The sequence below is a fragment of the Meles meles genome, chromosome 7 (genome assembly GCF_922984935.1).
Source record: "Meles meles chromosome 7, mMelMel3.1 paternal haplotype, whole genome shotgun sequence".
In the NCBI taxonomy this organism is placed as follows: Eukaryota; Metazoa; Chordata; class Mammalia; order Carnivora; family Mustelidae; genus Meles; species Meles meles.
Genome location: NC_060072.1, coordinates 52,967,537 through 52,983,773, shown reverse-complemented (window position 1 = coordinate 52,983,773; position 16,237 = coordinate 52,967,537). Strand labels below are relative to the sequence as shown.

Sequence of the window (16,237 nt, the reverse complement as noted above, 5' to 3'; positions counted from 1 at the left end):
GTTCATGCCCACGGCAGCTCCCCAACCCGTTTCCTGATTACCACAGCACTTTCCTAGATGGTTTTGAGAACTTCAGCTTTATTCTTCTCCATTCTTCATTCTGCTGCTAGAATGACCTTTCTCCATTTTTTTTCAAGTTTGATTATTTAAGTAAACTCTACACCAATGTGGGGCTCAAACCCACAACCCTGAGATCAAGAGTTGCACATTCCTCTGACTGAGCCAGCCAGGCACCCTGCTAGAATGATCTTTCTATTTTTTTTTAACGATTTTATTTATTTATTTGACAGAGAGAGAGAGAGATCACAAGTAGGTAGAGAGGCAGGCAGAGAGAGAGAGAGGGAGAGGCAGGCTCCCTGCTGAGCAGAGAGTCCGATGCAGGGCTCCATCCGAGGACCCTGAGATCACGACTTGAGCCGAAGGCAGAGGCTTAACCCACTGAGCCACCCAGGCGCCCCTAGAATGATCTTTCTAAAAAGCAAGTCATGACCTAATTTCTCTCTACTTTCTCAATCTAACTTTTAGACACACACACACATATACACATCCATGAGTGTGCTGAACTACTTGGATGAAATACCATGCTTGATTCTACCTCTTCATCTTTCATAGTAGCCCACTTTGCCCAAACTTGTTTCCTCCTTCATTTTCTGGTTGTTGCTCGTCCAGCTCAGGCAACCATTAAACTGGAAAATGTGTTTTGACCACCCCTTCACCTCAGCCTGGGAAGGTGGCTCTCCTATGTACTCCCAAAGCTTTTTGTATTTCTTCTGTCACCTCTTTCCATTTCCTTCCTTCCTATGCTGTATTCTAACTACTGATTTATTTTCTCCCTCCACTAGTCTGTGAGCAACTTAGGATAGAAATCTCATTTTAGGGGCACCTGGTGGTTCAGTTGTTAAGTGTCTGCCTTCAGGTCAGGTCATGGTCCCAGGGTCCTGGGATGGAGCCCCACATCAGGCTCCTCTCTCCACAGGAAGCCTGTTTCTCCCTCTCCCACTCCCCCTGCTTGTGTTCCCTCTGTGTCAAAAAAAAGAAAAAGAAAAGAAAAGAAAGGGACCTCAGTGTACTTATCTTTGCCTTCCCAGAACTGGTAAAGCATCTGGCATATAATAAATGCAGGTCCTGAGAACTTAAGTACTATAATACCAAGTGTCACTCAGTCCTTACAACCACCTTGCTTCTCAGACATGCAGAAATGATTACATTTCAGTAAACTGAACAATGTAAATTTTTTCATTTATGTCCTTCTGCTAATGTACTTGATAATTTAAATCATAAGAATATTTTTTTTTTCTCCTATCTGAAGCCCAAAAGAATAAGAATAGTTTCTGTATTCATTTAAAATGTTCTATCCAGGGGCGCCTGGGTGGCTCAGTGGGTTAAGGCAGAGGCCTTCGGCTCAGGTCATGATCTCAGGGTCCTGGGATCAAGCTCCCCATCCGGTTCACTGCTCAGCAGGGAGCCTGCTTCCCCCCCCCCTCTGCCTGCCTCTCTGCCTACTTGTGGTCTCTCTCTCTCTCTCTGTGTCAAATAAATAAATAAATAAAATCTTTTAAAAATAAATAAATAAAATGTTCTATCCAGATACAATTTAAGTCTTGAGGCTTACCATCCAACCTCCATTGCAAAAAGGGGGATTCTCTGGTAGGAGCTACAGAGCCACATGTAACAGAGTGCTCAGGAGTGGGAGGAGCGCTTGTGAGTGTCTTCTTTTCTTTAGAGTTCTCCCTAGTCTCTTCCTGTGATATCTGAGGAGTGAGGCAGGTTTGGGGGTGACCTCCTTTGGTATGTTCCCCATTTTCTCTCACTTTGGGAACTCCTACGAGGTCCAGGGCAGAGTCCAGGGTTGGGGAGACAGGGAATGAAGAGTTTTTGCAAGTATGGCCCTGGGCTTAGGGAAATTTCTCTACATCATGGACTTACTTTCCCCTGACTCTTTTGGTCAAAATTTAAAATCTAGAGGAGCAAGATCAGAGAGTGAAGATCCACAGTTAAAAGGTGTGATTACCTAAAAGACTGTCTCTGTTTCAATATCATTTATCTCTTTTTTCCCCCATGCTTTTGCCTCCAATCCTGTTTTTAAAACGAAAACATTGCTTCCAGAAAGCATTTCCACAACGACGGGTATCCCCTGTAGGAAAAGGCTTGGGGAATCCTGACCAAGAAAGGCAGAGATAGGGAATCCTGGTCAGCTACTCTTCTTTTATCAATCGTGTTTTGCCCTGCAGTGCTGGCTGGTTGAACACAGTCAGTCCCTTATTTAGGATTCTCTACTCTGACCCCTCCCTGAATCCGTAAATATGATTCTCTGACATGTCTGGGTCAAAAGGTCTAATGAAGAAGCCAGAATGTGAGTTTTGGTTAAAGGGAGATCATCATCTTTAAACAGAACCTTTGGTATCCACAGAAATATGCAAAGGGCCAAGGACACAGATTTTCTTTCCAAAGAAAAAAATGTTTTTAATCTATTCCCAAAGCCCTAAGTTACATCTTCTCTTAGATTTAACCCTCAGGAAGATGTTTTTATCTTCCCTGGATCACCTCTATATCCCCTCTGGAGGGTCCCCTACATGGCTAAACCACATCTCCTCTCCCAGGGGTCTTTTCCATGTAATTCCTCCTTTGTGTGATTATTCCTCCCCATCTCCTGCAGCCCTTCATTCTGGCATCTATGCGTCTACGTAGTAGAAAGTAGCTGAGGTTCAAGCCTGCGTATCTGTTACTCACTCTCTAGTCAGTCACAGAAAGCACATTATTTGATTGAATGTGTTTTGCTTTAAGAGGCAGAAGAATGCTGTCCAGTAATGTCACAGAGGATCAAATCAGTCTCTTTCCAACTTCTATCCTGGGAGACGAGAAAAAAAAACAACAACATGATGATACTCAGAAAATCTTCACAAGTATAGAGGAGCTTTTCTTATCCATTTATTTTAAAAAATATTTTATTTATTTATTTGACAGAGAGAGACACAGCAAGAGAGGGAACACAAGCAGGAGGAGTGGGAGAGGGAGAAACAGGCTTCCCACTGAGCAGGGAGCCCAATGTGTAGCTCGATCCCAGGACTCTGGGACCCTGATCCAAATCAAAGGCAAATGCTTAACAACTGAGCCACTCAGGCTCCCCTAATTATTTTTTAAAAGTTATTTCTATGCCAATGGTGGGGCTTGAACTCACAATGCTGACATCAAGAGTCCAATGCTCTACTGACTGAGCCAGCCAGGCATGTCCTTGTTTTTTCCTATCTAGAAAAATATCTCATAAAAGCATGATGAGATTATTAATAGTGTTATCTCAGGGGAGTAGAATCAGGTAATTTTTACTTTTCCCTTAGTATTTTTATATAACAAAGATGTAGAATATAAAAATAATTTTAAAAATTCATCAATTTTAATCAGAAAAAATATTGTTTTTAAAAATCACATAGAGGGATGCTTGGGTGGCTCAGTCGGTTAAGTGTCTGACTCTTGATTTGGGGTCAGGTCATGATCTCAAGGTCTTGAGATCAAGCCCTGTCATCTGGCTCCATGCTCACTGGGGAGTCTGCTTCTCTCTTTCTCCCTCTGCCCCTCCCCCTACTCATGCTTTCTCTGTCTTTCTGTCTCACTTTCTCTAAAATAAATAAATCTTTTTTAAAAATAAAAAAATAAAAATCATCACATAGACATCCTCACACAAATGCCACTATTAACTTTTTCTGGTGTGAACTATGGAGATTATTCTTCTTCCTTTCAGAGTTTGGGACAAAAAATGAGGGTGCCAGCCTGGCTCAGTCAGTAGAACACGTGACTCTTAAATCTTGTGAATTTGAGCCCTATGTTGGGAAAAAAAAAAAGTTCAAGACAAAAAAAAGAAAAAGAAAAGGAAAGCCTACTTTCTTTCTTTCTTTTTTTTTTTTAAGATTTTATTTATTTATTTGACAGACAGAGATCACAAGTAGGCAGAGGCAGGCAGAGAGAGAGGTGGAAGCAGGCTCCCCTGCTGAGCAGAGAGCCCAATGTGGGGCTCGATCCCAGGACCCTAGGACCATGACCCGAGGCAAAGGCAGAGGCTCTAACCCACTGAGCCACCCAGGTGCCCCAGAAAGCCTACTTTCTATCAAAAATTAGCTACCAGGGTACCTGCATGGCTCAGTCTTTTGGGTTTTTTTTAAGCCTAGTTTAGAGATTTTATTTATTTATTTGACAGATCACAAGTAGGCAGAGAGGCAGGTGGGGGGGGGGGAGCAGACCCCTGCTGAGCAGAGAGCCTGATGCAGGGCTCCATCCGGGACCTTGGGATCCTGACCTGAGCCGAAGGCAGAGGCTTTAACCCACTGAGCCACCCAGGCGCCCCTGCATGGCTCAGTTTTAAGTTAAGTGTCTGCCCTCAACTCAGGTCATAATCCCAGGGTCCTGGGATCAAGCCCTACATCAAGCTCCCTGCCCTCTGCCACTTACCCTGCTTGTGTTCTCTCTCTCACTGTCTCTCTGCCAAACAAATAAATAAAATCTTTAAAAAAAAAATTTAGCTTCCAAAAGACAATAAAAGCAACTCAGAAGAAGTTCCCCTTAACTTTTGAATAGTATCACCCTGCCCTAAAAGTTCACCCTTACCTCATTCACAGGGGTCAGAGTACTGAACTGTTGCCTGTTCATCTGTAAAATGAAATGACATGTATCATTACGTTACAGGCCTCATGCATTCAAAGAGAAAATACAACCTCCCTGGTGGTCTAGTGGTTAGGATTCGGCGCGCGCTCTCTCTCTCTCAAAGAGAAAATACTTCATGAAAACTACTGCTTTAGCCCTTTTCAGAGGAACCCTATAGGTTATGAGCATATTAAGAATTACAGGAAAGTCCCAAATACTAATACTGTGGTAAATTATTAATCATAGCAAAATATTCAAATAGTCCTTAAAGAACAATGGTTTGTATAGTTTCTTTTGGTCTATGGACCATATCTGATAAAATATCCCAGTGCAGAAGATTTAAAAATGATATATAATTAAATTATAATGTTTTAGAAGATTGAATAATGTAATTATGTGCCACTTGGATTGGGAAGCAGTATTTGTAAAATAAAGAGCCATGTCATGAAGAATGAGGCAGAAATATGTTGGGAGACACAAGTAGATATCAGCCCTCACCTGGGAGGTAGTAGTCATAAACTGTGATGGCTGCTGGTTTCAGGTTAGTGACTAACACACTTTGGCTGATGGTGAAGGTATAGGTCTGAGTCGTCTTACTCAGCTGTGGAGAAGAAAGAAAACATCATATTAAAACTAAAGTGAAAATAACACTCTCTATGTAGAGGTTAGAAGACGCTTGTCTTGGCGTGCCTGGGTGGCTTAGTCAGTTAAGCATCTGCTTTCAGTTCAGGTCATGATCCCCAGTCTGGGCTCCCTGCTCAGTGGGGAGCCTGCTTCTCCCTTGCCCTCCCCACAGCTTGTGCACACATGCTCTCTCTCTGACAAATAAATAAATAAAATCTTAAAAAAAATAAAAATAAAAAAACCTCCTTTAAGAAAAGGAAAAAAAAGACTCTCATCTTCACACAAATTTTCTGAAACCTTTCTACCTGTCCCTTCTGCCCCATGCTAGTCTTAATGATACTAGCTTCTGCTGACTTCCTGACTCTTTCTTGTTAGGAGCTTCCAGCTCCCTAGCTCTTCAGTAAATAGGTCCCCTCTGTTCTTGGTCTACTCTAACCTGTGGCTCCTCCACTAAATTAACTGAAGTGGCCAAAGAACAAACTTTCATTTTATTTCAACAGTTCTATACTCCCTATCGGCTTTATCTCTTCATTGGAGTCTGATCAGATAACATCTCCTCAGAGAAGCCTTCCCTGACCACTTTCTTTTAAAAAGTCACATTCTGGGGTGCCTGGGTGGCTCAGTTGGTTAAGCAACTGCCTTCAGCTCAGGTCATGATTCTGGAGTACTGGGATCGAGTCCCTCATCGGGCTTCCAGCTCCATGGGGAGTCTGTTTCTCCCTCTGACCTTCTCCTCTCACATGTTCTCTTTTATTGTCTCTCTCTCTCTCTCTCTCTCTCTCACTGTCTCTCTCTCTCTCTTTATTCATTTAAATAAATAAAATCTTTTAAAAATAAAATAAAATATTCACATTCTGACCACATATTTTTAAATGACATAGATAGCTCACAACATTCCATATCTGTTAGGCAGTACCTCCCTGGAGGTGAACAAGAGTATTTTATAGAATACCAGCATGGAAGCAGAATTCATTTTCTGTCTGTGGACTCATTCTCTCTCATTCTTTCCTTTTCCTCCTCCCTGTGCACGTGACACTAGTACATAGAGATTAGAAGGGAAGTTGCAAAGCTGTATAAGCAAGCAAGCTCTTAGGTTCATTTCCGAATACCTACCTCTTCCAAATAAATATTCAGTATGTCAGTTCCAGATTCAACCTTCTTCACCAGAGGTTGTTGGAGAAGCTGAATAAAAAGGGGAAGATAAAACAGACAACAATGCAGAGCCTTTCCTATGAGCTCTTTCATGATCAAGGGAATAATAAATACTGTGGAAAGGTAAGAAAAAGGAACCAAGACTATTCGAGTTTCCATTTTATATTTCTGATGCACTTTTGTAGTCCACTAAGACAATACAGTTATGAGTTGTATGTATGTACTGTGATGCCCACTTCACCAGCTTTTTAGGGATAATGTTGGGTCCTCCTGGGGTTAGTTAAATGCAGAAAACAGAACAGACTTACGAACTGATTGGTGCCCTCCATGGGACTGAACCCGGAAAGCATCTTCACTTCTACAATGACCATATTGGAAGAGCTGCGACTGCCCACATAACTAAGGGCAGAAAGGAGCACATCAGTGTGAACCCATTATGTTTCCTCTTAGCATACTCTATATCCCCAACACACATGCACACACACACACGCACACACACACTCACTCACACTCAGCTTCTGTGATCCAGGTGCCCCCACCACCAGCTCAGCTCTTCTCACCTGGTATGCACAGTAAGTGTCAAGGATCGAGAAGTAGCTCGCTCACATCTAGCTTTTCCCATTTCCACACTAAGACTAAAGGTGTCCACAAATTTAGGAGGGGGAATATGGTATTTCAGCACCGTCTAGTAGGGGGAAATAGGGAACCAAATCAGAGTTGGGAAGAACTTAACCGCACAGTCCAAACTATTCCAAGTAAGATAGAGAAAAGGTTCTACTGGAGGCAAAGTCGTCCTCAGATTCTCCTTCCCAATGCATGCTTGTTCTCCTGGACTGCTGCTTACCTGCACATAGACGCAGCCCTGGCCTGAGGCCTCCAAAGTGTACACCCCAGGGACATTGGGCAGACTCTCCTGCTGAAGTACCAGCCGGTTGGCAGCCTGAATGTTGAAAGCGTGCTGGAAATCCTCAGTGGATGTTACAGCCAGGCTGACCTCCTCAGACGACACATAGGCAGTAGTGGCATATTTGGCAAGAGCTTGGAGAGCAACTACAGTGTCCTAAAGAAAACAACCGAGTATACACTTATGAATCGAGCCACTGGTATTAACCTCAAGCAACCCTATACCCTACACATCTGGTTGCTATTCCCCAGCGTGGACAAAACCTGCTCTAAGTATCTAAGAACCACATTCACCAATGCTGCGGAAGCTGACATAGAGATCATATCTTGCCTGTAGAGAAAATTGCCATCAAGCTAGTATTAAACGTCTATAGGTCACTAGGCTAATCTCATATTCATATTCAACCAAGCCTAGCTTCAGAATGAGCTAGGGTTAGAAGCCAGTGGATAACTGTTCAGTATATATTTTGCAGTTTTCTTATTTGGAGAGAAAACAGCAGTGATAGCCCTAAAAACTGCACATTCTTTGAAGTTATCTAGCTGCACAATGATCTTCTATGGCACAGCTGGGATCCTTTCTTGCAAGCCCTGTGCCACGTGACAATCTTTTCTTCATTTGGGTATAAGACAGATAAACTGCCACTAAGAGAGCATGACACTGTGTACTTGGGACTTCTCCATTCTGAAAACATGATTTATATACATTACAACTAAAGGAAAGACAAAAAAGAAAGAGATGTTCAGAAAATTGTTGTATTTTACTGATACAAGTATATCTACATGCTTGTGTAGTACCCACAGAATCAAGGAACCTCACCTCTTCCTCTCCCAAATTAAAGAGACATCATACTGTCATATAAAAATGGGAAGATAGGTCCCTGGGGACCTTCCCTGGGGAAGCTGGGAATCAGTGAGAGCTGTGCAGTTAACCATAGACAAACAACTTTTTGTCTACTCTCTGTGAACAGGGTCCAAGGAGGTCCTTATTGCTCGAATATGTGGAAATAATTCAAGAAATGAGACCTCATCATTAGCTGAAAAGCCCATGTGGGTGATATGTGACTTCTTGTAATAGCTAAGGACTTTACTGAAAAACAATGTTGACATATGCGTCACTGAGTATTCTAAACATCTTACCCACTGCTTTCTAAAATTGTGTATCAAAATTATTTAGGGCTCATCAAGAAGAAGAAAGTCCTTCCTGATCTTTGGCTAAAAATTTCCTTATAGTAAGGAAGTAGAGTACCATATAATTTCTTACTTATTTTTAATTTTATTTTATTTTTAAGATTTTATTTATTTATTTGAGACAGAGAAAGAGTGCACAAGCAGGGGGAACAGCAGGCAGAGGGAGAGGGAGAAACAGGTTCCCTACGGAGCTGGGAGCCCTATGAGGGGCTCAATCCCAAAACCCTGGGACCATGACCCAAGCTGAAGGCAGATGCTCAACCAACTGAGCCACCCAGGTGCCCCCCATAGAATTTTTTTAAAATTCCAATTAAGTCTTTATCATATTCAAGCTCAGTGCTCTTAACATCTTTACCAAACATTAAAATCTATTCTGTTTCCAGGTCTAATCTACATGTTACCTCCTCAGTGAAACTCCCTAGTTTCAACAAGTCAGAATATAATCTTTACAAAAATAAGAAATATGGTTTTTTGATTATTAGACATGTATTTGATACCATTTGCAGGGCAAATAAATTAATGACTACACTCTTTATGATCATTTAAGACAATTTCTATGATGGTATTCCAATTTATCATGCAATTCTACCCCTTCTTCCCTTACTGCCACCCTACTAATTCAATTTCTCCTTACCCCTAACCTGGGCAAACGAAGTAGTGTCCTTATCGCTTCAAATCCAGTGTCTACCTCCTCTAAATCACCCCCGACACCAATAACAGATCATTCTCTCTGAAACAAGGTAAAAAAAAGTTAATAGCTCCTGAGAATTGGGCAAAATCTTGAGTCTGATATGAAAGGGCCCCCTTGGTATAAAAACTACTTTAACTTTCTAAACTGAAGCCCCATTATGCTTTGGCTAACCCAGTTTCCCCAACAGTCATTCTGGACTTTTGCAAACCGTTGTCTTGCACAAGCCATTTCCCCTTCCTTTCAATAGTTCTGTCTCAAAATCATACATACCCTTTTATTTTATCTATTTTTTAATCTATTTTTTTAAAAGATTTTATTTATTTATTTGACAACAGAGATCACAAGTAGGCAGAGAAGCAAACAGAAAGAGAGAGAGGGGAAAGCAGGCTCCCCGCTGAGAAGAGAGCCCGATGTGGGGCTCGATCCCAGAACCCTGGGATCATGACTCAAGCCGAAGGCAGAGGCTTTAACCCACTGAGCCACCCAGGCGCCCCAATCTATTTTTTAAGTAGGTTCTACATCCAATGTGGGGCTTGAACTCAAAACCCCAAGGACAAGAGTCACATGCTCTACTGACTGAGCCAGCCAGGCATCCCTACATAGCCTTCTAGATCTATCTCAAATGCCATGCCCCTGAAGACTTTTCTTATCCTTCAAGTTTATGGAAGCTCTCTTTCCCTTTTGAAATGCGTTGTTTTGTACCTTTTGTATCTTATGTTATATAACCAAATCCTGCTCTGAACTTTTCCTAACTTTACTTCTAGTTTATAAACTTTTAATTTTTTTAAAGATTTTATTTATTTATTTGACAGAGAGAGAGAGAGAGAGAGAGAACACAAGTAGGGGGAGCAGGAGAAGGCGAAGCAGGCTGCCCGTCGAGCAGGGAGCCCAATGTGGGGCTTGATCCTTGGGCCCCAGAAGCATCACCAGAGCCAAAGGCAGACACACTCAATTGCTGAACCACCCAGGCACCCCCTAGTTCGTAAACTTTTTTAAGAGTAAAGATTATATATCTTATTGGCTTCCCAATACATTCAATAGTAGAAGGAAGTAAACCCGTAAAACCTTGCTTTCATGCTTCCAATCCCATAATTGGCTTTTAATCTGTTAATCTATAATTTAGCTATAATTATATATGTCCTATTCACATGTAGTAAAACATTGATCTCTTGACGTTTCATACTCTAAAAAGAGAAAGAGCATTAAATGCATATAGTCCTATATGTGTTCACGTGACCCAATGTTATGAATCCTGTATCTTTTTCACAAGATTTTCTCCCTCCCTATAGAATGGTAAGTCCCTTGACCTAGAAGTCAAGGGCAACAGCTTTGGTTTTTTTGTTGTTGTTCTTATTGTTGTTGTTTTTCTTATCTCTACACAGGACCTAATAGTACCTGAAAAGTGGCAGTTGGAGAGCAGGCTATTTACCTGAGTAGAAGAGAAGCCTCCATATGCATTACGGTGCTTGGCCAGCCAAGCCACTATGGCAGTGGCCTTGGCGATCTCCTTCTGAGTCAGGCTGGCTTTGCTAAGCTGGGCCAGCAGGACATATGCTGTCAGTTCCACATCTACAGCCTCAGGCTGAGCCCAAGGTCTGGCATCCGGGGACGAAGCAGGCTTGGGGCTCCAGTGAATGGACTCTCCTATGGGAAAAGCAGCACAATTAAGAAGGTCTTAGAAGGAAATGATTTCTCATATTCAATTTGTAAATGCTGTATCTTAGAGCAGAGCAAGTACCAACCAAAAATGAAACATGAGTTAGAAAAACATATTTCTCAATATCTTCTGATATATTAGCCATAATGTTTACATAGGGATGTGTGTACCTAAGTGTACATGTAGAGCCATACATCATTCCCCAAGATGAAACTGACACTATCAATAAATGCTTCCACCAATTACATGAAAACCACTCTTCTTAATTTACAAATTCTCATGCTGGGGGGACAGGCAAGTAGAAACATATAAGAATCTTATGTGTCTGGGGGCATTTTTTTGGCTTATAGAATTTTAGGTTTAATTTTTCAGGCTTTCTATTATCTAATCAAAGTTTAACATTTTTTTAAAAAGATTTATTTATTTTAGAAAGAGAGAGAATGTGTGTGCCCTCATTGGGGATGGGGCATCAGGAGGAAAGAGAGAATCCCAAGCAGAGTTCCCGTCGAGCACAAAGCCTGACACAGGCTCCATCTCACAACCCTGAGATCATGACCTGAGCTGAAACCAAAAGTAGGACCATTGGGATGCTTGGGTGGCTCAGTTTAAACGTCTGCCTTTGGCTCAGGTCATGATCCCAGGGTCCTGGGATTAAGCCCTACATAGGGCTCCTTGCTCAGCAGGGAGCCTTCTTTTCCTGCCTCTGCCTGCCACTCTGCCTGCTTGCGCTTTCTCTCTTTGACAAATAAATAAAATTAAAAAAAAAAAAAAGAGTAGGACCCTTAACTTACTGGGTGTGGAGCTTGCTTAACATTCTCTTTCTCTGGGGCGCCTGGGTGGCTCAGTGGGTTGGGCCGCTGCCTTCGGCTCAGGTCGTGGTCTCAGGGTCCTGGGATCGAGTCCCGCATCAGGCTCTCTGCTCAGCAGCAAGCCTGCTTTCCTCTCTCTCTCTGCCTGCCTCTCTGTCTACTTGTGCTCTCTCTCTGTCAAATAAATAAATAAAAAAATCTTTAAAAAAAAAAAAAAAAACATTCTCTTTCTCCCTCACCTTCTGCCCCTCCCCATGCCTCTCTAAAAAAAGTCTCAAGTTTAACTCTTACCCCGTCAACCTCGGTGATCTCATACCAAAGAACTGTTAAAGACCTACAAAGGGGTGATTTTACAATGCCCAGGTCTTCTGACTAGCTTCTACTGTCTCTTTCCTCTTCGTGCTAAAAGTATAACAATACCTTTTAAGGACTTCATGGGCTTTCTCACAAAACTCTCAACAATGATTTAATGACTTTACAACTCTTCCTAAAAGGAATCCTATATGTGATAGAATATATGTGGGACTATGGGGAGTGAGAAAAACTACAGATAACTCAGAACATATTTTCATAATTTCAAAAAAAACTCCTAAGCCAGTCAACGTACCTGAGATGATAGCCTGCTGGTCTAACTTTTCAAGGAGAATGTTTCTGATGTCCATCTCCCCAGCCAGAGAGAATGTATAAGCTAGGAGGGCCTGTGCGTAGAGGCTGGTAGTGGAGGAAACTGAGCCTCTGAGGCACTGCAGACCCTGACTCACCATCGGGTCCTGGAAAGTAAGATGAAGAACTGAACTGATAAGGCCTTTCTTGGAAAATGGGAAGTGATGAGAGAATCGTCGTATCCTTTTTGAGTTTGAAAGGGTGAATAGGGATTAAAAGTAGGTGAATTCCTCTAGAACTAGGCACAGTAAGAAGGATATAAAGAGGAGGAGCTAGAGACACTCACATGTGTGGTCGTTCCCATCTCCAGCAATGCCGCTGTGATGTACGCAGTCAAGGAAATCTCATCATCAACGCCGCCCTAGAGGGTGACAGGGAGATGGGTCAGGGCAGCAGCCAGCATGGCCGATGTGAGAATTGTGTGCAATTTGCAAAAAGGCATCCCCTCCGAATGGGTGGATTACTTAAACAAACAAGCAAACAAACACAGCCCAGCTGGGAGACAATCTCTTATTCTCAGTTTCTTACTCAATCCAAGCCTCCTCAAAGGGACATCCTCTCAAGAAGAAAAAGGCCCACCCTCTTCTCCAGGAGAGACTAGGTGATGTTTGCCTTGTTTAATGCCTTTCACAGAAAGATATGAGCAAGTTTTTAAAAACAGCTAATCTAAATTGTTATCCTCATTCTACAGATAAGGGAAAAAAAACACTTAAAAGGTTAAAGGCTTGCTTGAGATTACATAGCTAATAAGCAGCAGGACTAGGATTTGAATGCAGGGAGTTAATTATGAAGTTCCCACACGACACCACTGACCTTGCTACACAGGGAATGGGTTTCTTAAAAGACTGGCCAGGTCTAGTAAGAAAGGAAAAGGAAAGCCCTCTGGGATCTTGGGGTCCAGCCCTGGCTTGGGCTCCTCCCACGTGTACTTCACACAGTGCATAAGAGGAGAGAGCCTCAGGGGCACTAATAAAATCCTACATAAGGAAAACCAGTGAATCCTATACAGAGACTTTTTTTTTTTTAATGCCCAAGATTTTTAATCCAGGCCCTGGAACAGCACTATAAATGATTTCTCTAGCAACATACCTACAGATCTTTCTTTCACTGGGTATATTCTGAATTGAACAAATTCTCTGGAAGCATCCACACCTCATCCTGTGTTTGGGAAGGGGCAAGGGCAATGTAGCGAACAGAAAAGAGCAGTGCCTCTGGAGTCCATCGGCTGTGGTTCAAAGGACAGTCCTACCATCCATTAGCATTCACCTTGGGCAATTCACTTAATCTCTGCTCCTTAGTATCTCTCTCTGTAAAACGGGATTAATAATGGCATACCAGCAGCTAGCTCATTAATTTGTTGTAAACATTAAATAATATCAAATAAACAAAGTGCTGCTTACAACAGTGGCTGGCACAGAGTAAGCCTCTTACAAAAAATACGGGGCCGCCTATTAGTCTTCACCAGAGCAGATGGCCTTGCTGCAGATTTAGGGAAACAGTAAAAAAACTTCTAAAGAGAACTTTCAGAGAACTTCTAGTCCAGTGGTTCTCACACTTCCATGAATATCAGAACCACTTCAAGGGCTGGTTAACACTGCACGTGTATTTATTTGTATTTTTTATACTGTGAATTTTCTCAGTGGAGACATAGTACTTGTGTATTTTCCTGATTATATAGTTCTTGCTTTATTATCACATAAATCAGTCTTCCCGATTCCAAAAGCAGTACACATACACACAAATACACACATTTGAAAAAGACTGCTCAAGGGCTGGTGCTCTGTGGGGAGCCTGCTTCCCCCTCTCTCTCTGCCTACTTGTGATCTCTCTTTCTGTCCAATAAATAAATAAAATCTTAAAAAAAAAAAAAGTACAAATTGCTAGCCCACACTCCCAGAGCTTCCCAGAGTAGGTTCAAGGTAGGACTGGAATTTGCATTTCAAACAAATTCTCAGGTGCTGCTGATTGGCTGATCTGACGACCACACCATGGGAGCCGACCACACCGTGGGAGCCGCGTGCCAGTAAAAAGTCCCATTCTAAAAACTGGGACGCTGAGTCTCAGACTGGTTGAGTATGGTGACCAAAGTCATCTGGAGCCAGGGCTGAGACCTGAAGAACACTGCTTCCCAGGCTTATGCTCTTTTGGTTCTGCTCAGTCAGAAATGCAAATTCTGAGGCACCTGGGTTAAAGCCTCTGCCTTCGGCTTAGGTCATAATCCCAGAGTCCTGGGATGGAGCCCCACATCTGGGCTCTCAGCTCAGCAGGGAGCCTGCTTCCTCTGCTCTCTCTGCCTGCCTCTCTGCCTACTTGTGATCTCTGTCAAATAAATAAATAAAATCTTAAAAAAAAAAAAAAAAGAGGGGCGCCTGGGTAACTCAGTGGATTAGGCCGCTGCCTTCGGCTCAGGTCATGATCTCGGGGTCCTGGGATCAAGCCCCGCATCGGGCTCTCTGCTCAGCGGGGAGCCTGCTTCCCCCTCTCTCTCTGCCTGCCTCTCTGCCTACTTGTGATCTCTCTCTCTGTCAAATAAATAAGTAAAATCTTTAAAAAAAAAAAAAAAAGAAAGAAATGCAAATTCCTCCCAGACAGGTAGCAGGCTGAAGGCGGGGCAGGGGCGGTGGGTGCACCTTCATAGCTGTGTGAATGAGCCTTCCCACATTGGCGTAGCAACCACTGGGGAGCTGCTTTCCTGCCAGCCAGTTGAGAGCATCCTGGATATTATTGTCATCAATGAAGATGAATTCTTGAGCTTGGCCAAAGCATTTGGTGACAAACGCTGTCAGCCTATATGGGTAAAGAGGGAAGTGTGGCATGAAGGGGGATTTCCTAGCAAGGGTACAATAGTTCTATAGTTTATTTTGGTACAGGGTTCCAGAAGGAGATTAAGGAAACGTAAGACCATAGGAGCCTAGAAAATTAGTGGGCATTAATGGGGACAAGAACTGGGGAGGCACAAGGTCAGGAAGAAGGGTGAGGGGCTTGGCCATATGTGAGGCTGAAATAAACAATATTAAAGAGGTAGAGAGGATGGATAGAAAAAGAATGGGGTTAAGAGGAGTGGTAGAGAAATAGTTCCATAGTTCCAGGAACTATGCACTGGGATACATTGAGAACTGGGCAATATTACCATGTGTTTCCATCTCCATCCTCCTCCCCAAAGGCACTGTATGAGCCATCTCTATGTTTGTACATTAGCTCCTTCTGGTACCCTGGGAAGTCAGGTATGATGTTAAATCACAGGGACATCTTCAAAAAACATGGCTTTCAAGGCTTTCAAGGGTGCGGGACAGTTCAGGGGAAATTCCCCTGTATCTTATTAAACTAGCATTAGGATTTAGAGAATGTGTCCAAGAAGAAAAGATTGAACCAACTCACCTAGGTTCAAGAAACCCACTGCCCGAGACCTGATTTCCTTTGTCAGCAGCCTTGCCTTCTCCAGGTACTGCAAGACATAGATTATAGGAGCAAACAAGACCATGTTCTGCTCCCCACAGCCGCTTGGCATCTGGACCAGATTGTCTAGGTTCTGTAGGGCTGTGCCCATAATGTCTCCTGAGATCCAAAAGGAGAGAGAAAGTGATGGCAGAGAGAAGGAGGAGCCCTTGTGAGTTACTGTCATTCATTTAACAAACATGTATCAGCGACCATTTAGTTGAGTACCTACACTGTGCCTGGGAGACAGTAAGTCAAATACAGTCTTTACCTCAAAGGAACGTAATCAGAGAGGCAAATAATGACAGAACATTGCAGGTAAAATTCTTTACAAACAATTGCAATATAGCACTATAATACTGGGTTTATACAAGGTGCCAAAGTACACAGAGAGGTACACAGGCTACCAAAGGGAGTTCAGGACTTTTAAGAAGACACGTCAGCGGAGCTGGTGAGTGACCTAACAAAACCCGCAATACTCAG

At 42.7% G+C, this 16,237-nt stretch overlaps 1 protein-coding gene across 1 annotated transcript in view; it reads right to left on the bottom strand.

The window, feature by feature from the left end:
* Positions 1–2,413: 2,413 nt before the first annotated feature.
* The window catches only part of A2ML1 (alpha-2-macroglobulin like 1), a 40,488-nt gene continuing 26,664 nt past the window's right edge, over positions 2,414–16,237 (bottom strand). Inside the window, exons 24-36 of the mRNA XM_046011790.1 lie at positions 15,698–15,874; positions 15,450–15,531; positions 14,950–15,106; positions 12,606–12,680; positions 12,264–12,426; positions 10,620–10,834; positions 7,253–7,468; positions 6,969–7,093; positions 6,717–6,807; positions 6,370–6,438; positions 5,131–5,233; positions 4,597–4,638; positions 2,414–2,848 (exon numbers count right to left, since the gene is read on the bottom strand). Of these exons, the coding sequence (XP_045867746.1) occupies positions 4,598–4,638; positions 5,131–5,233; positions 6,370–6,438; positions 6,717–6,807; positions 6,969–7,093; positions 7,253–7,468; positions 10,620–10,834; positions 12,264–12,426; positions 12,606–12,680; positions 14,950–15,106; positions 15,450–15,531; positions 15,698–15,874 (1,514 nt within the window). The 3' untranslated portion in view covers positions 2,414–2,848; position 4,597. The remainder of the gene's footprint in view (positions 2,849–4,596; positions 4,639–5,130; positions 5,234–6,369; positions 6,439–6,716; positions 6,808–6,968; positions 7,094–7,252; positions 7,469–10,619; positions 10,835–12,263; positions 12,427–12,605; positions 12,681–14,949; positions 15,107–15,449; positions 15,532–15,697; positions 15,875–16,237) is intronic.